The 26,271-nt window shown below is 37.4% G+C and overlaps 1 protein-coding gene across 5 annotated transcripts in view; it reads right to left on the reverse strand.

Moving 5' to 3' along the window:
- fhod1 (formin homology 2 domain containing 1) overlaps positions 1-26,271 on the reverse strand; it is a 202,520-nt gene that overhangs the window by 127,615 nt on the left and 48,634 nt on the right. For all 5 annotated transcript variants that reach the window (XM_051931675.1, XM_028809357.2, XM_028809353.2 and 2 more), the window contains 2 exons: positions 22,532-22,638; positions 10,349-10,413 (listed from right to left, as the gene is read on the reverse strand). In XM_051931675.1, the coding sequence (XP_051787635.1) occupies positions 10,349-10,413; positions 22,532-22,638 (172 nt within the window). The remainder of the gene's footprint in view (positions 1-10,348; positions 10,414-22,531; positions 22,639-26,271) is intronic.

The following is a 26,271-nucleotide window of genomic DNA, read 5'->3' on the forward strand; positions in this document are numbered from 1 at the left end:
TCTCCCATGCAGCATAGAAGTACCCAGGATTCCCGCAGGGCACCATAGAAGATGGAGTTCGGTTTCATAGCCCTGTTGGGGACCCAGGGGACCACCGTGGGATGATGCAGGAAGACAAGGGGATTGTTATTTCCCGTATAGCCCGGAAGTACTCCCAAGTCACGGGGACGGAAGAACTGAAGTACTTCCGGGCTGAAGAAAAATATAACTTTATCTGACCTGGAAGTGCTATGGAATCACGTGGACTAAAGGACAGGAGCACTTCCGGGTCAAGGACTATTTAAAGGACTGTGGGAAACCCAGCAAGGGAGCCGGAGTTGGGAGGAAGAGTGACAGAGCTGCTGGGTGGAGAGGAGGATTGATTTATTGTATTATTATTGTGATTATTAATTATTGTATTGAGTATTATGGAGGTGGAGGTGCTTTGTGCACATTATTGTAATGATAAAAATATTACTTGGACTTTTACCTGGTGTTTGGACGTGTTGTCTGTGGGTTTTACGGGGCAACAGCGACCCCTAGTGTCACAATAGACTCCGTAACAAAATGCAAATTCCACACAGACTGAACAAGGATTTTAACCTTAATCTTTGGAGCTATGCGATTCAGTGTGGTGTTCAATTCATCATCTGTTTTAAATTTTATTGTGTTATAATAGTTCTTTAATGTACATAATATAAAAATATAATCATTGTCTTGCAGTTTACTCCTCAAATATCCATCCCCATATCAGAGTATACGAGAAAGTCTAGAGGAGACCACTCCCAATTTTTAACATTGTACTCTTTTAAATCACCTCATACTCAACAGCCTGAAAGGGGAGTTTCCAGGCTTTTTACTTCTTTAGCATGGAATTAACCTTTAGATTTTCCCTATCACAAGGGTGATACATCTTGAAATAACACCTAAAAAATGCACAACTTTACCATGAATACTGCATGACCACTCCTTGGTCTTTCAATAATCCACAATATGGCACATTTAATTGCTTTGAGGTTGTTAAATTCACATTCTTTATATCTTCCTAAAAAGCTAATTATGGTTTACCCTGAACACTTACCAAGTCTACCTTAACTAAAATATCTACTTCCCAGTACATTCTAAGGCTGATGTTACATTACTTGACTTCCAGTGTTAGGATTTGTCAGACTTGCCTACTGCAGTTGCTGATCTCAATGTCAGACCATGTCAATTTAAACAACTGAAAAATCGCTGAGTGTGTCAAATTACATTACTGCATGCTAACTTTTCAGCAAAATTGTGCTTATTCCTCTTTCTGACAACTAATAGCGTGCTAGCTGATGAAACCATGTTGTACAAAGGGTTAACAAGTATGGCGACTTCATCCATAATCGCAGCTTGTTTTTTTTTTTTTTTCCTTTCTATCATGGTATATAAAACATGAGATACTGTATCACACAAACAAGTTTCTCTTCTGTCTTTGAGGTCCTCAACACATTGCTTGTTGCTGCACTATATGCATTGTACTTCCAGAAGAGCATTTTGCTTGATTTTGTCAGGGCAAGTCACAGACTAGTTGGAGCAAGTCACTGAGTATGTCAGACTAGACAACTTATTTTCATAGAACTGCTCTGCTGGCTGCCTCAGACTTGCTAGGATTATGTAAATGAAGACAGCAAATGAAGAAAATATATATATCACCAGAAGAGTTACCTAACGTGACATGGCCATAAAATGTACAGATGAGCTGCTACAATTAATGTTCGGATTACTGCTGCTTTACTTTCTCCGTTATTACCACACCAAAAGCAAAACCCTAAATCTTGTTACCAATTTATTGGGTTTAGGGCTTCCGTGATTCATCTATGTAATCAAGGAAAAATTTTTGTTGAACTGTATTTTCTTCATCTTCCCCTGCCTCACACTGCACCCTGGCATGACTTTCCATATTGTTTTTGAGCAGACAATAATAGTGGCAGCTGTACCACATTCACCAGAAGAAGGTCACCCCAAATATTAGGCAAAAATCTACTCTTATGAGAGTGTTTCAAGAAATCTCAAAACCTGAGAAATAGATTGTATGATCATTGGGTGGTGTTCCCCATCAGTACTAGCTCATTGCATGAACACCTGAAGGGGAAGCAGGCTGAAGTACAGCAGCAGACTACTCAACAATATTGCAGGTAAAAATACTCTTATTTAACTGTTCGGCAATATTTCCTTTAGTGTTGTAACTAACAGGGACGAAAAACAGAGCCACACTAATTCTTCAAACAGAATAGATACATTGTGTGCTAAATGCACTAGCTAGTTGTTGCTGTTGTTACTTTCTTAAGCAAAATAATTTTTCAGTACATAGGCTAGCTAAATACAATAGAGTGGGATTAATAAAGTATCTATCTATCTAGTATTTTAAATTAACTTGATAGCTTTATTTTAGGCAAAGCTGCATTTTCTGTTTATGCCAGAGCCCGCAACTTGTAACTCTTTAACGGCTATCTCATGGATCCAAAAGAAAACCACTTATCAGCGGCTGTCAAAATTGAGCTGCAATAACATCCTATATAAACATAGGTCATCTTTATGAAGTTATTTTAGGTATTTTCACCAGTAATTAAAATTTTAAATAAATGACATTCCTTAAGTGATAAGGTGGACTTAGTGTGATGTACTTTTTTTAATCCAACACATTTAATCCAAACTGAAAGACTTTGAGGCATAGCAATATACAGTTGTCTGCCCACCCACAGGGGATATGCTGCTGCTGTTGCTGGGAAGTTGGATTTTTTGAGAACATACACAATATTTACAGCAGTTTTGTTTGCAAATGTGCAGAACGTACAGCACAGCAAACTTCTGGATTTAACATTAAAAGGGTATGACTATAAGCATAACTAAAAATGGTTTTGGGCTCTTTCCAACTCAGTGTGGCGCACCTGGTTAACATCCAGTTGCCCTTGCATTACCAGAAAGTGGCGAGCTGGCAGTGCAACATGCAGGTCATCCTGAACGTCACTGAGTTGTACAGTGTAACGTTTTCCTTTTCATTTCTTCTCTTTACCTCCTACGTCTTAAGCAGTATTTTTTAGCAGACAATGTTCTAAGTGAATTCATCTGTGTGTTGCACACAACCTTTTGCACAGGATTTTTGATGGACTATCAATGCACATTTGAGTGGTAACCTACTGATTAAGGCATCTATTAGGTTGGTTTTGAAAAATTGAAAAATTTTTGAATAAGAATACCAATAATAAATTTAATCACCTTTCCCATGCTCAAAGCACACATCGATAATTTAAAATGAACGAACAGATTTACACATGTACTTCAACAACAATCACCATTTTTAGAAAAAATAAATGCTTAAATGTGATGAAGGCAATATCACAAGCCTTGCCCTTTCAAAGTGCAAAGCTGTATGTACCAAAGACAGCAATGCAAAAATTAACTGTTACTGAAAAGTTTAACTTCTAATTATTTTAATGCACTGTGGCTGCAGAAGTATAGAATATTGTTTTTTACCTACAATGGTTACATCTCACCAGTGGTGTAGAAGTACTCAAATAATTCACTCAAGTAAAAGCACAAATAAACAAGCAAAAATGTATTCTAGTAAAAACTTAGGGGTCCCCAAATTTATGCACGTAATTTTGTTATGATGCATATTGCATAATTTCTGTTAATCCAATAAACTTAATGCCACTGCTGAAATATATTAAAAAGGCAGTTGCTACTTTGAAAGCTCAGCCAATGATAAACAAAAATCCAAAGAATTAAGAGGGGTTCCCAAACTTTTTCATATTATATCCTCTGCTGTTCATGATTTCCACAGACAGGACATCAAGGTACAACCAAGGTTTGGAGAGTAAAGCCTTCCCCCCTGCTTTAAGAACATTCACTTAATGAAAATTAGTTATTTTTAATACCCTTTAGAATCTGATGGACTAAAATAAAAGCTTAATTTTTGTACATGCAAAGTATGCACCAGTAGCTCCAACGCCCAATACTGATTGCACTCATTTTAAGTATTGTTAGTTGCAGCCTACAGAACAGAGAGGAGGGGTTGGATGTTTAGTCATTCTCACAGCTGATGCTGTGTTTGGAGACTGTCCTTGCAGCAATTAATGGTAATTAAGTGTTCATGTTACAAAATGTTACTTTACGAAGGAGTATTCAACAATGCATTTACTTCATGGAGGGGTGAAGATTATCTGCTTTGGGAACCTTAGGGCTGCAATCTCTGCTGATTTCAGGTGACTTCATCACACAGTTCACAACTAAGTGGAATGAAGTTAGGTTGAAAAATAGTAACAACAAAACTTGGGTCTCAGTCCTTGCATAAAAAAAAAAAGTGGTTTGTTCCCCTCAAAAAAATATTTTTATTGTTGTTATTAATATAGCATTTTACATTGGTCTGCAAACACATCTTTGTCTGAAAAGACACATACAGTATGCAAGTTTAAAGCAAGTGTCTCTCAAAAACACAAAACTGTCTCAAGGCTATCTTTTTAATCAGTGGTATCTGTCTCAAGCAGTGGAAAAAGCATTTTGTAAGTGCATTGGTCAGTAATTAGAAAAAAAAGACAGTAAATGTAGTTTTACTTAACTAAATAGAAAATAGATTCATAGTATACAGTACATCAGAATGCATCAGAGTGAAATGTACAGACTATGGTTCATTGACCTTTTGCTTAAATAATGTAATTGATTCACTAGCTTGGTAAAATGTCTTCTAGAAGATGAACATAGGTGTAATCCAAGAAAAAACACAAATATAGGCAATTGTAAGAAACCTCACCAGCTGCCAGAAAGTGCAACTCAGGATCACTAGTGATGGCAGAGGTTCCACCAAAATATTCCAGAGAGAACACAAGGAAAAGGAAAATAAGGACCAATGATATATAAGAGAGCTATCTGTGCAGAGTCTTGAGCATTATTATGCTTTGCAAAGTAAACAGTGAATATGTTAGCAAAATATACACATACTCTATATATTTATGCAAATATAAAAGAATCTCTTAATACTTATTTCTGCAGATGCTGTCAAATCTCTTTTCAAACAACCTATTCATTACGCATACCACACTACCTATAATTTACACAGACATTCTGTAAGCAGGCCTATCACACAAAAAATGCCTCAGGTGTGGCATCCTATCAGGAAAAAGAAACTCAGACTACTTTCAAACTTCATGCCACTAGCTGAAATAATTGAAAGAATGGCAAATGTCCAATATTAAGCTTTATAGTATCACTCGGGGGTTTCGCCCCCTGCTCGCTTCGCTCGCCAACCCCCATGTTTGGCTAATCTGATATACAATGTACATTTTTTTTTTCTTTGGAATTATTTCATTATTTGCACTTTTACTTTAAAGCTTCATTAAAAACAATTTTGTTTGGAGACACATTGTGACAATGCCCGTAAGTGAATATTGTTTCTGTTCCTTTAATAAATAATCTGACTTTTTCAGATACTCATAGCGTATGGTCCATCATTGTGTAAATCCACGTTTTGTGCATTGAATAATGCCAATGCGAAGAGACTGTTGTGTACTCTTTGCCTTTTATTTGTGACCCTGATTTGTCCTGCTATTTTTCAATTACACCTGGCTCTGATGATTAATCACCTTTTGTTTGCGGTAATGCAATCTTTTCTATCTTTTCTTTGATACTGTAGCGAATGACATGATAAAGTGTCATAAATATTTTACTTGAACAATCGCCGACTTCCTAACCCCAAACACAACTTTCTAGCACCCTCTCCAACGCCCCCCCTTACAGCATCAATCAATACCCTGCTATCAGTCTTCCGTGCTGTACTCCGCCCTCCCTCCATTGGACCTAACAGTCACTTAAAACCAAACGGCCCTCAACCTGGCTGGGACGCTACAATACTTTTGGAGTTTACTACTTTCATATTCTGTACCTTTCTCTGCACGTGTATCGCGCCATCGTTTGTTGGAGCCTTTCGAATTCCACTGCTTTCATAATCTCTTATCTGCCTTTTTTTTCTCTCCAACGCCTTTGGGTTTCTACTCGCCGTATTGTCCTTATACACTTTATATGTGCTGAGAGCACATGATCTGTGTTTACTACACGACTGAGTGTTTTTTGATGGGTGAGCTCTTATATGATATCCTTTGTAAGTAAGGCGTGTCTTGCAAGAATGTCGTGTTCCACGATTCACATATGCTGTGGAGTCTGTATCTCTGGGGCTTTTGTAACATCTCGGGGGTTCGCCTGCGGTGTGTTGGACGCGCGTTGTAGGCACCCGGAACCGTACTATGTCGGGTTTGACTATGCTGTGTGGTGTGGACGGTTAGGGTTCCGTATTGTCTGTGCTCGTCGTGTGTTAGTCAGTTGAGCCCTTTCGTTTTTGTCTCTGCAGTGTTTTAGACGTGCGTTGTAGGCGCATGCAACTTCCGTACTATGTCGGGTCTGACTATGCCGTGTAGTGTGGGCGTGTACGCTTCCGCACTCCTCCATCTGGACTCATGTCTGTGTGTTCGGCGCCTGCGCACTAGGTCTCCTGGCTCCATCGCCGTGTACCTGCGTCTGTGCCTTCCGGTTTAGCAAGAGACCTGCGTCCATGCCATCCGGTTTACCATTCTCGGTTAGTAATATGGATTAATGGTATTCTTGGTTAGAGACTGGTACTGGAACTTCAGTTTGTTTTTAGATCTGCCCGGTCTCCTCACGACTGACTGTGTGGCTGGACTGACTAAATAGAAAACATTATGCTCTGCTTTCAATTAAATGAAGGCAAGCAAAACTAACTAAATGCTTCTGTACTAACTAGTATCTGAATCAGACAAATCTATCTTCACTTTAGATTAAACAATACTGCATCAAAGCCAAATAAATTTTTGTTCTTATTTTTTGCCAGCAACTTTAACATTTCCTGCTTTTAATATTAATTTATCAGGCACATCAATGGGCGTTTGCTTATATCATGCTATGCAGGACCCAAATTTATATCTCTGATTAGAACTGTAGAACTCTCTCTCTCTCTCTCTCACTGGTGAAGAAACCCATCTTTCATTCAAACACACAGCATTGTGGGAATTAAGTCTTCCATGTTTACATTCAAGGAAGTAACTTAAAAATATTTTAGCAAAAAAATGCACACTCTTTGCATGATTTGACTATACAAATTGATAAACAGATAGTCAGTAGCATTTAAAAATATTTTTGGGTGGAGTGTTGTGGACAGGTGGCTCCCGAAGCTTTTCATATTCTTAATGTTCTGTGCAGTGGTTAGTTCACAGAGGGTAAAACAAGTAATATGTCAAACTGTCTTTAACAGCAGCCAATTTCCAACATCGCTTGCAGATTGCAGTCTTTTCAGCAAAATCTGTCTTTTCAAAGCCAAACCACCACCATGAATGTGAGGATGATCAACATTTAGTAATTAAATCTAACGAATATAAATCTTAAAACTAGATGGGAACAATTAGATGGCACAAGGAGTATCACAATTCTAAACCAATCCAACACTTAAATAAAGCAGCACTTAAAAGCAGTGGTGGTGATGTTGCATTACAAAGAACAAAAGGTACTGTCTTTAAAATTTGTGAAAATATGAAGTGTAAAATTTGCATTCAACATAAACAATATGTTACATCCTGTCAAAAGGAGGTAAAAAGGATTTACATTAATAGAGTTAATAATGAAGAACTGCAGGAGATGCAGATTTCAGTACTCAACACACCTGAATCAGCCAATCTGCCTGGCTATACAAGTAGAAGCATACAGGAGGTTGGACAGCATTCATCGTATCATGGAAAGTCTAAATGAATAATTAAAGTTAGTTAACATTACTGTCCAATTGGAAATGCAAATGTGCCTTTCCATAATAGGTGCAGCATTTTAACACATAGTATATCCATAGACCAAAATGTTTATCTAGACTCTGTTCACTGTTATGACATAGTGCATAGGTCAAAACAACAGAAAGATATTGTAGCAGACAGAAGTACTCAAATGCATCACTTATATTGCACGCTCACTAAAATGTACAAATTAAATCACTGAGCTTTACTTACCTTGGGCTACTGAGCTCCTAAACTAATAATACCAATTTTAGATTTCTATTTACTTTCAGCGTCAAGTCTGTTGTTCAGTCTCTCTCTCTTTCTCTCTCTCTCTCCCTGGTTTAAACTTCACAGGCTGAAAGAACTGAGTGTGGTTGTTTAGGAAATAGCCCTGTGCATGTAAACATTTCAACCACAAGATATCACTGCTATTCATTACAAACCTTTTAACGGGTTGTCCCCAGACGTGTTCTCTCATTTGGTAATCACATCAGGCTCCACAAGACTATGCTATATAACGCAGTGAATGCATGTGTTCTCAAGCCAGTTTTTTGATTGTTTCAAGCAAAGTGAGTGACATACTCAATAATGTCAGCTTGCACATTGTTAAAACAACAATTAAGACTTTATTATAGATGCTCATCCCTACTTCTAAGTTTAGGTCAGTATGTTTTAAAGTTAGTCTTTACTATACAAGTGTTTCACTCGCATCTAATATTCAAACATATCTGAATATGTATTACAGCTTTAACACCTGAAATTGAAGATTCTGAATATCTCCAATCAGTGTCAAGTTACTCCTTCCACATCACATTCAACACCACCATATTTGTTTTTTTGGTTTAATCTACAATTACCTTAAATAAAACAGTCTTCTGTCCAGTGAAACAGAGAAGCCTTTTTTTCTTAGAAGTGCAAGCTTACCTGTAGAACACCATTACAGTTTAGTTCCTTTTTTTAAATAAAAAGTAAATCTATAATTTCTAAACTCTAAAATACAAATACAGGAGGTATTTGATGGCTTCTCACACACTATACAGTCATTATTAACCCCATTTTTCTGCTTGTAGCTACTTATCTCTGCTTCCTGACAGTGGCTAGAACAACTTAATGCCACCAACAGTCTCTTTTTCATAGGAGACTACACTCATCTTTATAGGTTTCTAAGTCTGAAAAATTAAATGCACTAAATGTACTCAAATGCTCAGTGGGTGGTTCATTATTATAATAATCAGTATTATCATATACTTAACAGATGTCATTATCCAAATCATTTGACTCCAAAAATAATGCATCTCAGTCTTAATTTTACATGTAATCAAAGGCTAGATAAAAAATAGTTTTGTTACATTTCATAGCTGAATAACAATTGATAAGGTCAGTACAATCCGTACAGGCGCACAACCAGAAGGAATACTTAGAAAGTTTGAGCAGTGTCGACATCCATTCTTGGTGTTTCATTTATCACATCTGTCCAAATGCTGCAGTATTCACATGCATTAGTACACACTAGACAGCATTAGTAGACCACAAGGATTCAGATCATAACACCTTGTAAGGGCATTATGCCAGTCTTAGAAACCACACACTGGCTTAATTTTCATAAGATGAAAGAGCTAGGCACATAACTACTGTTGTATTGTTTTCATAATGTGCCACAAAAAGTATATTGAAAAAACCATAAATCACCCTCTCTGTATTTCAAACTGTCAACAGACATTTCTTCAACCATCACATAGTAAGAAAAATTAGTGTTGCAATTGGGATATAATACATGGTGAAAATGCAATTTATTTCATAGTGGAAACACAACCAGCAGCAACTTCAAGAATCTGGAGGAGGCAAAGGTTTATAAAAAAAAAAAAATTAACTGAAATTAACTACTGTACAGATTCCCATATGTTACATGTGTAAAGCTACCAAATTTGTAAAATGCCTGGCTTGATCATGGAAATAATTATGTAATCTTCTACACCAAGAAAAATAATGTGAAAAGTAATCCCATACTTCTATTACTGAAATCTCAAAACACAAATAAAAAGAATTTATGGGAGTGCTAGTACAAAAAGAAGATAAACCATCAAAATGCCTGGTATTTCTTGTTTCTGCATCAGTTGCGCAGGAAATTATTTTCTATTAAATATAAACAGAACAACACAGAGGGATTCCAAAGAAAGCAAATTGATGGACAAGATTAAAAATGACCCAAAGCAACAGTTAAAAAAAAAAAAATCAACTGTAGAAAAACCAGACACTTATTTCAACACACAGGATGAGATGCAGGGTGAACATCTGTATGAATATAATTAAGAGTAAATGCAAGTAAGTGTTATAGTAACGGTTAAATGCACAATGTGCACACACACACCTTAACCAAACCTTATGAATTTTAAAGTGACACACTGAATAGTCCTGCGAGTCTAACAGTGATTCAACAAAAACACATGGCAAGGAAATGCAAATACACACATATTACTTAGCTTCCTCACTGGAGCACTCTACATAAATAGGAGTATAAAAAAAATACATAAATACATTGAGAAGAGGGCGGTGGGAGAGAAAAAAGCCCTTACCTAGAATTGCATGAACCCGTACAGAAAGCTGTGTTCGAAGAATGAGAATAGGTTTTTTTCCTTTGCTGTAAAGACAAGAAAAAAGGAGATGCAACAATGCCATTAGTTTGACAGAACTATAGAAATGCTGTCCATATGAGCTTACTTATATAAAACAATAACACAATATTTTCATTGTGTTCCTGTCAATTCAAACTTTCATGTTAAGAAGCCATCTTTTTCTTGTTCCTCTGGATTGGTATATAATGCAGTAACAATAGGGCAAAGTGGTGTCCTATTTTACTTACAATTAAGAAAAAGTGAATTTATTTTTGGGTCAATTTTTTTTAGAATCAAAAAAATCAAGGGGATCCAAAAGGATTCAAACAAGAAGCCCAAGAGCTAAAGTCTCATCACTTTCTGAGGTATACTGGGCCTTTATATGTGGCCTGGTTAAACTATACACCTGTACAGTAAGGAAAACCCAAACACATACTGGTAATAAAAAATGATAAACAAGAATAAACTGAAAAAATTTTTTAAACAGAAACAAGAAAACAAAGAAAACAGTCATCCTTTAATAAACAAAAAATGATTTACAGAAAATATAATAAACCAACAAAAATAGACAAAACTAAAGCCAGGGATTAAACACTGGCCTAACCATGCAATTTCTTATGTCCTACCAATAAATTTAATTTGAACAGCACTAAAATCAATTTGATCAAACTGAATGAAAACAAAATTTATAAGCAAAGAAAAAAAAAATCTTTGCACAAAATAACAAATAAAACTCTATACCTGTATAAACATATGCTTCCATATCATTCACCTCCCTCCCAATTGACATCCTAACATACAGGCTGCATAGCATTTTCTTCTTCTAGCTCCTCAGAAATAACAATCTAAAGTACCCAACCAATTACAGACCATAATCCATGCCTGTAACCTTTACCCATCCATGAGGAATAAGGCAAAGGAAATTTGCAGTAGCAGAACTAACAATACTACTCCGCTTCAGAATACAACATGCAATCCACAGAGCTCTTCCAATCATTATTACACATTGAAACATTTTCTGTTACAACTGTTAACATTTTACTGTGTCATTTTTCCATCAATGCAGATTTATTTTTCCACAGTGCTTTATACTTAGTACATTTTAGCTACACCAGATAAATAATACTGTGGATTCATAAAGAATTCAGACCCATTCACTTCTGCACACTATATTGTGTTGTTGATTTAATTTTAAATGGATACATTTGCCATTTTTACCCATCAAATCTATAATCTATAACCCATCTCTCTATTATATAAAAAAAAAAAAAAAAAAAAAAATCTTGGAAGGTTGGAAGGAGACGAGACGTTGTTCTCAGAGAGACACTTTCACATCCCGTGAGACGAGTCCTTGTGCCAAGAGATTTAACCACGCCCAGGGCCAGAAATAAAACAAAGAGTAGATGACAAAGTAGAATGTCGTAAAGATTTCAAAATCGTTGGTGTGGTACACATGCAGAGCAGGATAGGAGATAATAGAAGTACTAAAATTCGAAAGTCTCAAAAATAGGATAGTAAAGATCGCATTAGCGCAAACAAATGGAAATTATTACTTGGTGAAATAACAGAACAGCAAAAAGAGATTGAATATATTGTTTGGATTTAAAAACTAGACTTGTAGATAGTTTAATTCGTGTTGCCATCAGGGGGGAAAAAAAAAAAAAAAGTACTGTTTCCTCCCAATGAAGAGGCATATCCATGAGAATTAAAAGATTTGTTGTTTGGTGAAAGTGAAATCCCGTGAGAGAAATCATTTCTCATTTGTGTGAATGCTATTGTCAGACACATTTCTTGTAGACAGAAAGAAACAATACAGGTATTCACTCACGGGCAGCTATTTGTTGCGCTGTCATGATGTAATTACAAACACGGAAACAAAATTCAATGCAATATTGATGAAAAGGTAAAAGCGAAGAGAGATCAAATATATGGACATAGGTGATATGACAGAAGTGCACCGCGCAAGATGCAGATCACGCGGCATGGCAGCAGCAGCAAGCCAGCAGCTGACTGAGCGAAGAGGAGGTTTAAAAAAAAAAAAAAAAAAAAAAAAAAAAAAAAAAAACGGAACAGAAAAACTATTTGTTTCCCATTGTATAAGCCCCCCTCTTCACATCGCTAGCAGCAGAGACGTGTAGTGGCTGGTGCGTATCACAGGCTGGGGGGGGGTTTATGTGAAGCCACCTAGTAATGATAAAGTGAAAACATTTTCAGAAAGGTCTGCAAGTTTATTAAAAATCAAAAACTGAAATCTCTAATTCATACAAGTATTCAGGCCCTTAATTTAGTACTTCACAGAGGCCTCTTTAGCAGCAATTCTAGCTTCTTGGGTAAGTCTATACAAGCAAAAGTTTCTAGTTTCATTTAATGAGCAAAAATTTTTAAAAAGTCCCTTAATATGCTTAGTCTTTAATATTAATAAATTCAAAGTTGAAAATATCATTAAACATTAGCACCACTGGGGAAAGCACAGAGAGTTACAAGCTCAGTTCACTTGAGTCCCAGGTATTAAACCAAACTGGAATGACCACAGTTAGGAGCGAGGGTGGGAACCATAAAAAATTAACACAATCAGTGATTATCTGCCAGGAAATGCCACCCAGATGACTGGCAGTACTGGAATAGTGTTTTGTGTGTGTGTGTGTATTTTTGGTTAGCAATACTCCGGTCCCTTCAAAACTCAGTTTCTTTCTTACATCAATGGCTTAAAGGAAAAATAGCCGTGTATAATTAGAGCAAATAGGCAAAAATGATTACAGTAGATAAACTTCATTAATCCCACAGGGAAATTCAGATGCATACAGCAGCAGAAACATAAAAAAACAAGGATACAGACTCATCACAACAGATAACCCAGCTGGTCAATCAATCAATTTGTAAATAAACATAAAAATAAACAATGAGTACATCGGGTGGAAGCATTGAATTGACTGATAGCAGTGGGCAGAAAAAGCCCCTACAGGCACTTAGCACCATGGTGGAATGAGCCTGTGGCTAAAAATGCTTCAAGAGAGTGCCTCCTGAAGGAATTTCTCATGATGGCATCCAATTCTGCCATAATTGTCTTTTCCACAACAGCCTCCAGTGTGACCAGGGTTAGTCCTGTGATGAAGCAGGCTTTCCTGATAGGACACTTCCAGCAGATTGCTGCATACATTGAAAGACCCAAGTCTCCTTAGCAAGTACAGTCTGCTCTGTCCCTTTTTGTACAGCACCACTGTGTTGTCAGATCAGTCGAGTTTTTTGTTCATGTGAACCCCCAGGTACTTGCAGCTCTGTACACAAGGTGTGTAATGAAACCTCCATTTAAAGTTTAATAACCTCAATTTCAAATTAGTCATTTGACAAGGTAAATTTTGTGCCACTTCTCTCTATTATAAAAAAAAAAAAAATCTTGGGAGGGAGATGAGGGAGACGAGACGTGATCTTCTCGGAAGACACTTGGACGTCCCGTGAGACAAAAGGACAACTGCTGTACAGGCTTTTAAATGATTGATGCACAGTGCGAAAAGAAGAAAACACAGCTCACAAGCAGCAGCAGAAAGACAGCAGATGATCCGACCGCATCTCCTTAGCGTGCGTTCACAACACAAGCAGCGTAATACGACCCATGAGAAAGATTTAACCACGCCGGGGGCTGGAAATAAAGGATAAGGAGTAGATGACAAAGTAGAACATCGTAAAGAATTCAAAAATGTTGGCGCGGTACACATGCACAGCAGGTTAGAGATAATGGAAGTACGAAAATGCCAAAGTCTCAAAAAAAGGATAGGAAAGATCACATTAGCGCAAACAAACGGAAATTATTACTCTGTGAAATAACAGAACAGTGGAGAGAGATCGAATATATTGCTCGGATTTTAACTTTAAGTCGGGGACTTGTAGATCGTCTAATTCGTGTTGCCAGCAAGAATTAAGAGATTCCAAAAACGCTGTTGCGGTATGAAGTCCCGTAAGACGGAGACTTAACAGGAGATTCTTTCAAGTCACACCCTACTTACAATTATTTTCAAACAAGACCACAGTCATCTAACCTCAGTCGTATGAATGCTTTTGTCAGACACGCTTCTTACACTCAGCTCTTATAAATCTTATCAGGACAATAATTTTATACGTTCAAGATGACATGTCAACGACAAAGCGAAGAAGAGAGCATGGACAAACATTCAATAAAGTCATTCTATTTATTAGACAGGAAGAAACGATATTCACTCACAGGCAGTTATAAGATGCGTTGTCACGATGCAAATCCAAACACGGAATCAAAATTCAATGTGATGTTGAAGAAAAGTTGATTCCAAATATTGTTTTTACAAAAGTTTTAAAGTAAAAGTGAAAATAATGCATATGTAACAATTCCCATGAAAATAACAATCTCTTTAAATTGTATATCCAGGAAAAAAAAACCCAGGGGTGGGTGAGCAAAGAGAGCAGGGTGTGGAACCCTCTAGTTAAAAAAAACAAAAAAAAAAACAAAAAAAAAAACAACACAACACCTTATGGCAACAGTAATTTCTTTCATGGAACTACAATCAGGGACATTTAAACTTGCTAAGCTACTTATGTGGAGAATGGTACACTTCACAGAGAAGATAGATAAATAAATGAAAACATGAGTTAAACTACGAAACAAGTTCAAGAATTCAAAGATGCATATGCGAGACCAAGCAAGAGTTTCAAGTGAACAAATTGCATTCAGGAGTATAAACATTTCCCAGTTTTCCCCCCCAAAGACCCTGAAGGGGTCATGTTTATTCAGACTGATGCAAGTTTTCTAATATAAGTGGAATTGCCTGAAACCTTTACGATATCTACAACCCCAGCATTCTTTCAAGCATCCATCCTCCATCTTTCAGTATTTCAAAGAAAACAGTGTATCATTTGCTTCAACTTCACATAAAACTTCTAATTACACATCTATCATATGCTCATCTAATAGGATGTGAAGAAACATTTCCACACCATCAGGAACAATGTCTTGCAATCCTTCAAGGTAAGACAGAAAAGTGCCTCCACTGCTGTAATATCTGGGAGGTTCACCCACCTAATATACAGTATGTGAAATTTCACAGTAATGACAATCAAAGCAATTTATTAGCGAAACATCTACATTAACTTTACTGGCAACTCTAGAAACACAAAAGCAGGAAGCAAAAATAAGGACAGTTTATATTGAAATTACAGTTAGAGTAACACAAAATACCCAGTACAGTTGACCCTAAAAACTGTTGCAAAGACAGAATTTCAATAAAGAAACAAACAATCTCAGGAGCATTATGAAAATTTAACACAGGCTTACTCTCAATACGGGTGTGATTTATCCCATCAACAACTGTGGAAATTTGGATGGGCTAAGAAAACGGGTAAACATTTAGCAGCGCACAGTACCATTCCTCTCACTAAGAAATCAGGGTAAGTTTATAATTATAGACACTAAGCATGGGGGTGCACATTTCCATTACTTCCTAAATTCTCTTTTTCATCATCTAAAACTGACCAGAAGTAGTATGAGCAACATAACAGCACCATGGGAATTTTAGTCATTGTAGAACACTTACTATGAATATACATGAAAGGAGAATAAGTCATCTGCTGAAATTATTATCAAAGTAAAGGCCAAATTCTGACTTCGAATGTTTCTGTCCTTTCAGTTCTATAATTCAGCAAGTCTTGACTGCTCCCTCAAGGGCTGCTCAGAGCAAAGGGGCTCATATGCAAGAATTTGACTGCCACAGGCAGCAGATCTGCTTTAAAATGGTGCTGTATAAGGAGCATTTAAAAGAGATTAGGCAAGTGCACAAGGTGAATGGATATTGGTAATATTTTCTTTGCCAAAACATTCTGATTACTATTATAAATTGTAAAATGCCCCATAGTGCTGCATAAATGCATGAAACTGCTAATTTCATCAGTTTTGGCTGTCTTGTGTCTACGCACATCAGGTTTGGCTCTTTCTAAGAAAGCACTGTGAAATCTGATACAAAACAGAACTATGAGTTGTCTTATTGGCCCTGGATGTTCTGTTAGATTTTCATAGGCTCTGAACTGGACCACAAACCGTATCAGTATTTCAGTCTAAAGGGTTGCTGAAATAGGTTGAAGAGTCTTAAGGATTTAAAAAGTAAACATTTGTTTCTGTGTTGTTCTTATGTATATTTCTGTTGGGTCTGTCAGTATCCTCTGAAAAAGGCTGAGCACTCTTGCTTTAACATAAGCTGGTCTTCACATAACCATATCGTTACTCTCTGAGAGGAATGGTAAAGACTAATAATATATGCACTGTATATAGGTGCTGGTCATAAAATTAGAATATCATAACAAAGTTGATTTATTTCAGTAATTCCATTCAAAAAGTGAAACTTGTATATTAGATTCATTCATTACACACAGACTGATGTATTTCAAATGTTTATTTCTTTTAATGTTGACGATTGTAACTGACAACTAATGAAAGTCCCAAATTCAGTATCTCAGAAAATTAGAATATCAATTAAGACCAATGCAAAAAAAGGATTTTTAGAAATGTTGGCCAACTGAAAGGTATGAACATGAAAAGTATGAGCATGTACAGCACTCAATATTTAGTTGGGGCTCCTTTGGCCTGGATTACTGCAGCAATGCGGCGTGGCATGGAGTTGATCAGTCTGTGGCACTGCTCAGGTGTTACGAGAGCCCATGTTGCTCTGATAGTGACCTTCAGCTCTTCTGAATTGTTGGGTCTGGCGTATTGCATCTTCCTCTTCACAATACCCCATAGATTTTCTATGGGGTTAAGGTCAGGCGAGTTTGCTGGCCAATCAAGAACAGGGATACCATGGTCCTTAAACCAGGTACTGGTAGCTTTGGCACTGTGTGCAGGTGCCAGGTCCTGCTGGAAAATGAAATCTACATCTCCATAAAGTTTGTCAGCAGCAGGAAACGAAGTGCTCTAAAACTTCCTGGTAGACGGCTGCGTTGACCTTGGACCTCAGAAAACACAATGGACCAACACCAGAAGATGACATGGCACTCCAAACCATCACTGACTGTGGAAACTTTACACTGGACCTCACACAACGTGGATTCTGTGCCTCTCCTCTCTTCCTCCAGACTCTGGGACCTTGATTTCCAAAGGAAATGCAAAATTCACTCAGCAGCAGTCCAGTCCTTTTTGACTTTAGCCCAGGCGAGACGCATCTGACGCTGTCTCTTGTTCAAGAGTGGCTTGACACAAGGGTTTCAGCTGTCGCATTCCATGTCTTGCATACATCTGTGCATGGTGGTTCTTGAAGCACTGACTCCAGCTGCAGTCCACTCTTTGTGAATCTCCCCCACATTTTTGAATGGGTTTTGTTTCACAATCCTCTCCAGGGTGCGGTTATCACTATTGCTTGTACACTTTTTTCTACCACATTTTGTCCTTCCCTTCGCCTCTCTATTAATGTGCTTGGACACAGAGCTCTGTGAACAGCCAGCCTCTTTAGCAATGACCTTTTGTGTCTTGCCCTCCTTGTGTAAGGTGTCAATGGTCGACTTTTGAACAACTGTCAAGTCAGCAGTCTTCCCCATGATTGTGTAGCCTACAGAACTAGACTGAGAGACCATTTAAAGTCTTTTGCAGGTGTTTTGAGTTAATTAGCTGATTAGAGTGTGGCACCAGGGGCCTCATGTATAACGCCGTGCGTAGAACTCACACTATAACATGGCGTAAGCACAAAAGCGGGATTGTGTGTACGCACAGAAAAATCCAGATGCAGGAATCTGTGCGCACGCATACTTTCACGTTCTTCCACTACATAAATCCCGATCGGCGTGAAAAGTAATGCACGTGCACGTGCCTTCTGTCCCGCCCCAACTCCTCCCAGAATTACGCCTCTTTCAATATGCAAATCAATATAAATAGCCTTCTGTGAAAAGACAATGGGAAAAGCACGGGGGAAATAAGAATTTCAGCGAATACCAAGTGGAGGAAAAGGAAAAACGTACTATTTGTTGGTTTAAGCAGTGGTATAATCAACAAAAGGAAGTTGATCGAGTGACAGAGTGTTGGAGAAACTCGAAGGCTCAACTTCAAAGTCGCACAGTGCCCGAAATAAAAAAGAAATCACATATCAAAGTCGCCGTGAAAAGGCGAGTCGTAGCCCACCGTCTGAGTGTCATATGAAAGCTTATCAGGGTACAGAAAAAAAAAATAGGCACACAGTTGGAAAAAAGCACGAAATGTCAACTTTAATCTCGAAATTTCATGTAGTTTATTTTGCCATTAAAGTAGAACATCATAAACTTCATCTTAAAATCGTTTATTTTACTAGTTTCTCAAGTAGCACGTTAAATGCTTTGTTCTGTATTTGATCTTCTATGTGCTCTATGTATGTGAATCACTACGTGCTTCCGTTCTTTCTCTTTCTCCGACACAGAATCCATTACATTCATGATATTACAGCTCTCTGAATAATTAAAATACTGACATGTATACGTGATATCATTTTCATGATGATAGGAATGAAAGCATGTTAAACATGGGAACACTGTGGCGCAGTGATTGTTCATATCTCACGCAAGAGGCTTGCTGCGCCATGTGCGACCTTCGATGAAATAATTTATTACAGAAGTACTGTCTCTTTCAAACGTACTAACTTCCAATTCCTGTCCTTACTTTTCTTTCTCCAAATGACCAATCGCCACACAATCAGCTCTGTAATAGACGTTAAGCCATCTGTAAGCTTAGAACGCAGATTCTTCAAAACTTTTAAGGAACATCGAAATATCTTCGTAGTACGTGTTTAATTATTCTATCCGTCTATCTTTCCAGTGTCGCGTCAGCGCAAGAATACAACGCAATGCAGGAACAATCTCTGAAGTAAATAGCGCTGCGGCACCGTGTCCTCACATGTTTAATTATTAGCAATACAGATTATTTAAATGAAGTTAAAGTTTTATCTGTATAATATAATCAACATATTTTGCTGCATTTCATCTTAAAAATGAATACCGTCATCATATGTAAATACGCACTTTATAAAGTGGCGCAGGTTGTGCAATATTATAACTGTAGTGCAAGTTTACAGTGAGGTGATTGTACTTATAAGTAAACAGTTATATAAGGAGCACTTGATGGACTGATTGAGTGCGTTTAGAGTTCTTGGGATGAAACCTTTTCTAAACCGCGAAGTCCGTACTGGGAAGTCTCTATAAAGCGTTTTGCCATGGCTCAGGCAGCATCTGCTTCATGCTGTATACTGATATTTCAGCTGCTGCTGTGATTCCCCACTCAGATACAGTGATATAAATACTCCGAGTGGTGCAGCGAGAGTAATATGGAAAAAGATGATCTGCTGTGGCAACCCTTAACGGGAGCAGCTGAAAGAAGAAGAAGATGCAGTGAGAGTTACAACGCTAAAGCAGTTATGGTATTGGAATACTATGGCTATTCCCTGGACCATTATATTGCTGCAGGTTAATTACAATCAGATGCATTACACTAATAAACAATATGCAGTTAGTTTCAGTGTATTTATAAAGCAGCGTCAGGAATGTGGATCTAAGAAAGAAAGGGTGACCACACAGGAACAGTAGCACTGCTTTGACGCTGGGTGCCGCCAGTCTGCAAAACCGATCGGAGAAATTGCGTACGCCAAGGTATGAGTTACCGTGGAAATGTGCGTGGCTTTACGCCAAGTTTAGGTTTTATACATCGCGATTTGAGCGTGGAAAGGTTCGTACGCAACATTTCTGTGCGTACGCACCGTTTATACATGAGGCCCCAGGTGTCTTCAATATTGAACCTTTTCACAGTATTCTAATTTTCTGAGATACTTAATTTGGGACTTTCATTAGTTTTCAGTTATAATCATCAAAATTAAAAGAAATAAATATTTGAAATACATCTGTCTGTGTGTAATGAATGAATCTAATATACAAGTTTCACTTTTTGAATGGAAATAGTGAAATAAATCAATTTTGTCATGATATTCTAATTTTATGACCAGCACCTGTATACTTGGGACTGATGCTCTTTACAGGCCATGCTATGAATAGAATCCAAGTTAAGGCAATACATGCACACTCTGAGCTGCTTACACAGATGCTTATGTCTTACACAGGAGATTTGAAGAAGGGGCCTGAGTTGCCTCGAAAGCTTGCATATTGTAATCTTTCTAGTTAGCCAATAAAAGGTGTCATTTTGCTTGGCTTTTCTCTACAGAGATTTATTGTAATGATTAATCCAATCCCCTAACATCACAATTAAGGAGGGCTATCATCTATCTAAAACACCTTATGAAAGAAGTACAAGGTATGAAAAAATAAGGCATGCCCAAATTCCAGTAGAAACTTCTCACTCTATATATCATTTGCTCCATTTGGCTATGAAGGGACTGGTACTGTGGAGCCACATATGTCAAAGGGGGCTATGATGCTAAAATATTTCACACCATGAAAAAAAGAAAAGGACATCACTAAATAAAAAAATGGCAACATAAGTAACATTGTTCTTTAGACATATAGAACCACTATTACAAGCACTCCTCAAATTTCCCCCGATTTAAATGGACGAACAAACTTTGGGCAGATGATCCCTGTGCAGATGGTGTATAAAGTTTGTAATCTAGACAAACACTTTCTTTCAACTTCTATAGTCATCCACTGGAACCATTTTTACATTAAATAATGAAGACAGTTGATAGTTGTTCAAAACAGCAGTGCAGTTGTGCCCAGCCCTTGGTTTTGTTTTGCAAATTTAACAGACTCACATTATTATACTTGGCTTACATTATTAACATAAACCAAGGACTCTTCATTCTCATAACAGTTTTTTTCAACTTAACCAAAAACATTTATTCATATGGTTACTGTATGCTGGACGTTACCCCCAACTAAACACTTTAACGTGGGCTACTCCAAGAAAAAAGTGCTCATACTTCAGTGCCAAGTCACAAAGTGTTCTCATGAAAATTGTCTCGCATAGGCATTGAAGTAACCAACACATTTCTATAGAGAATAGTCATTCAATATTAATTCAGTCTTACACAACAATTAACTTTTGGTCTTATAACTCAGGTTGGGGAGGGGCAAAACTGCGTTCATGAATTCATTAAAACAGAAGTGAACTATTGTGGTTAAATGTAACATGTCATTGTGATGGCTGACTCATCTTTGTTTTACCACGAAATCATCAATAGTGCAGATTTTACTATGAAAATTTAGAAAAGGAACAATTACAGTTCAGTTTTGTGTTCAAAGGCGTCAAGTCAAGATTGTTTGTCGTCTTCTTTTCCTAGCCAGGTGAAAATGAACAGTAACTGCAAACACCAAGATAACAACTAACCACTATGATGTTGGCTAACGGTTACTCCTGTGAATATTTTCATAAAGCAATTGTAAGAATATATTATTTTGAAAGAAAAACAGGGAAATAGAGTCTGAATATATAGAACAATTTTTAAAAGATACATAAAATTTCCAAGGTGGATATTCCTATAGCTGCACATTGAGAGCAAAACTGTGGGATCTAATAAAATATGACACCATTCCATTTTCTAAGCCCGCTTAATCCTGAGCAATGACTTAATGAAAACACACATTAAAAATAAAAGCTATTGTAACTTAATGGGCAATTTATTTAATATCTCTTTACAAATATCTCTTTTTTTGTGCATTTTTGGTGTGACTGGACCAAAGGTACAGTATCAAGCCACTGAGGCATGTGTTTATTTTAGCATAAATTTAAGTCTTACTCAACAACCTAAAAAGCATGTTAACTGCTATATAGATCACCTACAGTACACATTCTCAAAAGCTCTTCATCTGGTACAGACAGTAAATGACTGGATAATTGCGCACCCATTTTAAAAATAGATGCGATTAAAAGGTTGAACTGGATATAAATACTACCCCACAAGGCCAAAACTTGGATGGAGTGCATACTAATTCCCGGTTTGGCAACCGACGACATGACAGCTGAAGCAGTTGCTTAACCAGAACAGGTGCTTACAGAAGAAAATATATACCATAGCTATTTAAGAGTTACAAGAGATAACATTAAAAAAAAAAAAAAAAGTAATTCTTCATATTTAATGGTGTATATTCTATGAACTTGGCCCCCACATTTTATCACCCAAAACCATATTACTACTTTTTGGTTAACTAAAACAATAAATTACTTACTTAAGTTCATCATAGAATTGCTCCAGGTCATCTCGTTGTTCAGTAAAGGTTAAGTCCATATCCAGGTAGTTTCCATTAGGGTACAGCTGGAAAGCACAGTCTTCCACCTGATTTAAAGAAAATAAAAGAAAAAGGAAAATAAATACCAATAGGCAATGTTTTCATTCCTCGCTTTGAGAGGGTGGCTCTCAAAACTAAAGAGAATAAAGTTTAAAAGTTGAGTAAAATTTAGGGAAAGGGGAAAAAAAATCCTACAAAAACACAGGTAGGTTTTGAAACTGCCTATTAACTGCTTGTTTTAGACCCTGCCTCTGCATCTATGTTTAAAATAAGTAAACTTTGTTCAAAACTAACTTTGCTGCTTTTCAGCCATTCTGAAGCGTTTGTGGTTTAGATCATTGTTTTGCTTCATGACCCAACTCCTCCTCAGCTTAAGAACAGAACCAGACATTCTCCTTAAGTATTTTCTGATACAGAGCTGAATTCCTGGTTCTTTTAATTCCTGATCCTGAGGCAGTCGTCATTTCTAGGCTGATAGATGATCTCTTTAGGAATTTCCCTTTTATTGTAGCATGTTTGATGGATCTTTGTTCATGCAACTTCACTCTGACAGTCAGGGTCAAAATAAGTATGGTTTATATTTAGCAAGGCTGACTGTAATTAAGTATGGCTGTGTTCATTAAGCAAACTATTCTTTTAACTGTGTTAATTCAATCAGGGTGCATTCCCCCCCCCCCCCCCAAAGGTTAGATAAATGCAATAAATTTAGAAATTTATTAAGGGTACCTGGAGTTAACATGTATCTTAAACTATGTTTTGATTAAATATATAAAAACACTGTACCAAAAATATGCTTTAATATAAAAAAATAGGAGGCACAAAAAACACTTTCATTGCATTTTATATAAACACATTATTACAATTTTCATACACACACACACACACACACACACACACACACACACAGTGCTATACAGTATACACAGTGCTATGTAAAAGTTTGGGCACCCCTCTGAGGTTGCATCATAATTTGCTCTGTCTTCATAAAAGAAGATCACAACAATATGCCATTTTTTATTTACTAGAGAAATGTAGACAAGGGGATGTTTATCAGACCTAAATTCTCAGTGTAGCATTATGGAGTTGTATGAAATAAAATAAAATGTAAAAAATGGGATGTGTAAAAGTTTGGGCACCCTTTTAATTGCATTAATTTGAAAACCTGTAGGCATTTAATGCTGACAGGCTACAGCACAAAATTGCTTTGATTAGCTCATTAGACCTTAAACTACAAAGACAGATGCAACCAATTATAAAAAAAGTTATTTAACATAGGTAATTGCTAGTTGTGCTTGTTCTTGGTTCTCTCAGAGAGTGGCAACATGGGAACCTCTAAAGAACTCTCTACGGACCTAAAAACCAAGATAATTTGTCATTATGAATTAGGAGAAGAGTACAAGAAATTATCACAAAGGTTTGGATTGTCTCCACAGTCAGAAATGTAGTTAGGAAATGGAAGGCCTCAGGAACAGTCCTTGTAAAGGAAAGATGTGGTAAGCCAAGAACAATATCTGAAAGGCACAGCCAAAGGCTGGTTAGAATTGTCACAGACAAACCACAGACCACCTCCAGAGAGCTACAAGTATATCTGGCTGCTGATGGTGTCATTGTACATTCTTCCACAGTCCAGAGCACTTTGCACCGGGGACAGCTCAGTGGAAGGGTGATGTGCAAAAAGCCTTTCTCCCCCCCCCCCCCCGAATACTCACCACAAAAAAAGAGTCGCATGAGGTATGCAAAAGCACATATGGACAAGCCAGAAACATTTTGGAAGAAAATATTGAACAGATGAGACTAAGGTAGAGTTATTTGGTCACAACCAGAGGCGCTATGCATAGCAAAAAAAAAAAAAAAAAAAAAAAAAAAAACCCATGTCATACACACAGCATTCCAAGAGAAGAACTTGCATGCCTACTGTGAAATTTGGTGGAGGGTCCATCATGTTATGGGGCTGTGTGGCTAGCACAGGTACTGGAAACCTTGTTAAAGTTTAGGGCTGCATGAATTCCTCCCAGTATCAGCAGATTGTGACGGAGTCTTGAACTTTCTTGTCAAGAAAGGTAAAAGTTACGCCAGGGTTAGATGTTTCACAACGACAATGATCCAAAGCACCATTCAAAATCTACCAAGGAATTCATGCAGAGGCACACATACAATGTTCTAGAATGGCCATCCCAGTCCCCAGACCTGAACATCATTGAAAATGTATGGATTGATTTGAAGAAGGCTGTCCATGCTCGGAAGCCATCAAACCACCTGACTGAACTGGAGGCATTTTGTATGAAAGAATGGTCCAAAATACCACCAGCCAGAATTCATGGACTTGTCAGTGGCTATAGGAGGTGTCAACAGGCTTATTTCAGCAAAAGGAGGCTCTACTAAATATTGATGGGAGTATTCCTTTTGGGCGCCCAAATTTCTGCACCTGCCTATTTTTGTTTAAATACGTATTAAATTGGTTCTGTTGATCCAATAAATCAAAAATATTTCACCCTGAAATATTGCCATTTCCATAAGGTATAAATATGTTAAAATGACATTGCTGCCTCAAAAGCTTAGCAAGTTATAAATTGATAGTGATTTTTATTAGGGGTGCCTAAATGTTTGCATAGCACTGTATTTATAACATGCCCATTTTACAAACGGTGACTCAGTTATGCCTTACTGACCAGTTAATCTAGATCAATGCATTTTTGTTGTAGCTGTTGGAGCACTGCTTCATGAGGTTTGCAGTTTTCATCTCACATTTTCAAAATGTGTAGCTTTAAGTTAGTTAGGGACTGTAGATGCTCTCCATAATGGACCTGTGACTAACCCAGGTATGGTTTCTTTTATGTGCCCAATATCACTGGGATAGATTGATCAGTTTCAGTGATGGGTTCCCAAACTGGTTCAATATTGTACGGATGTACAGTGGTGTGAAAAACTATTTGCCCCCTTCCTGATTTCTTATTCTTTTGCATGTTTGTCACACAAAATGTTTCTGATCATCAAACACATTTAACCATTAGTCAAATATAACACAAGTAAACACAAAATGCAGTTTGTAAATGGTGTTTTTTATTATTTAGGGAGAAAAAAAAATCCAAACCTACATGGCCCTGTGTGAAAAAGTAATTGCCCCCTGAACCTAATAACTGGTTGGGCCACCCTTAGCAGCAATAACTGCAATCAAGCGTTTGCGATAACTTGCAATGAGTCTTTTACAGCGCTCTGGAGGAATTTTGGCCCACTCATCTTTGCAAAATTGTTGTAATTCAGCTTTATTTGAGGGTTTTCTAGCATGAACCGCCTTTTTAAGGTCATGCCATAGCATCTCAATTGGATTCAGGTCAGGACTTTGACTAGGCCACTCCAAAGTCTTCATTTTGTTTTTCTTCAGCCATTCAGAGGTGGATTTGCTGGTGTGTTTTGGGTCATTGCCCTGTTGCAGCACCCAAGATCGCTTCAGCTTGAGTTGACGAACAGATGGCCGGACATTCTCCGTCAGGATTTTTTGGTAGACAGTAGAATTCATGGTTCCATCTATCACAGCAAGCCTTCCAGGTCCTGAAGCAGCAAAACAACCCCAGACCATCACACTACCACCACCATATTTTACTGTTGGTATGATGTTCTTTTTCTGAAATGCTGTGTTCCTTTTACGCCAGATGTAACGGGACATTTGCCTTCCAAAAGGT

Source organism: Erpetoichthys calabaricus, chromosome 9 (assembly GCF_900747795.2).
Source record: "Erpetoichthys calabaricus chromosome 9, fErpCal1.3, whole genome shotgun sequence".
NCBI classification, from domain to species: domain Eukaryota; kingdom Metazoa; phylum Chordata; class Cladistia; order Polypteriformes; family Polypteridae; genus Erpetoichthys; species Erpetoichthys calabaricus.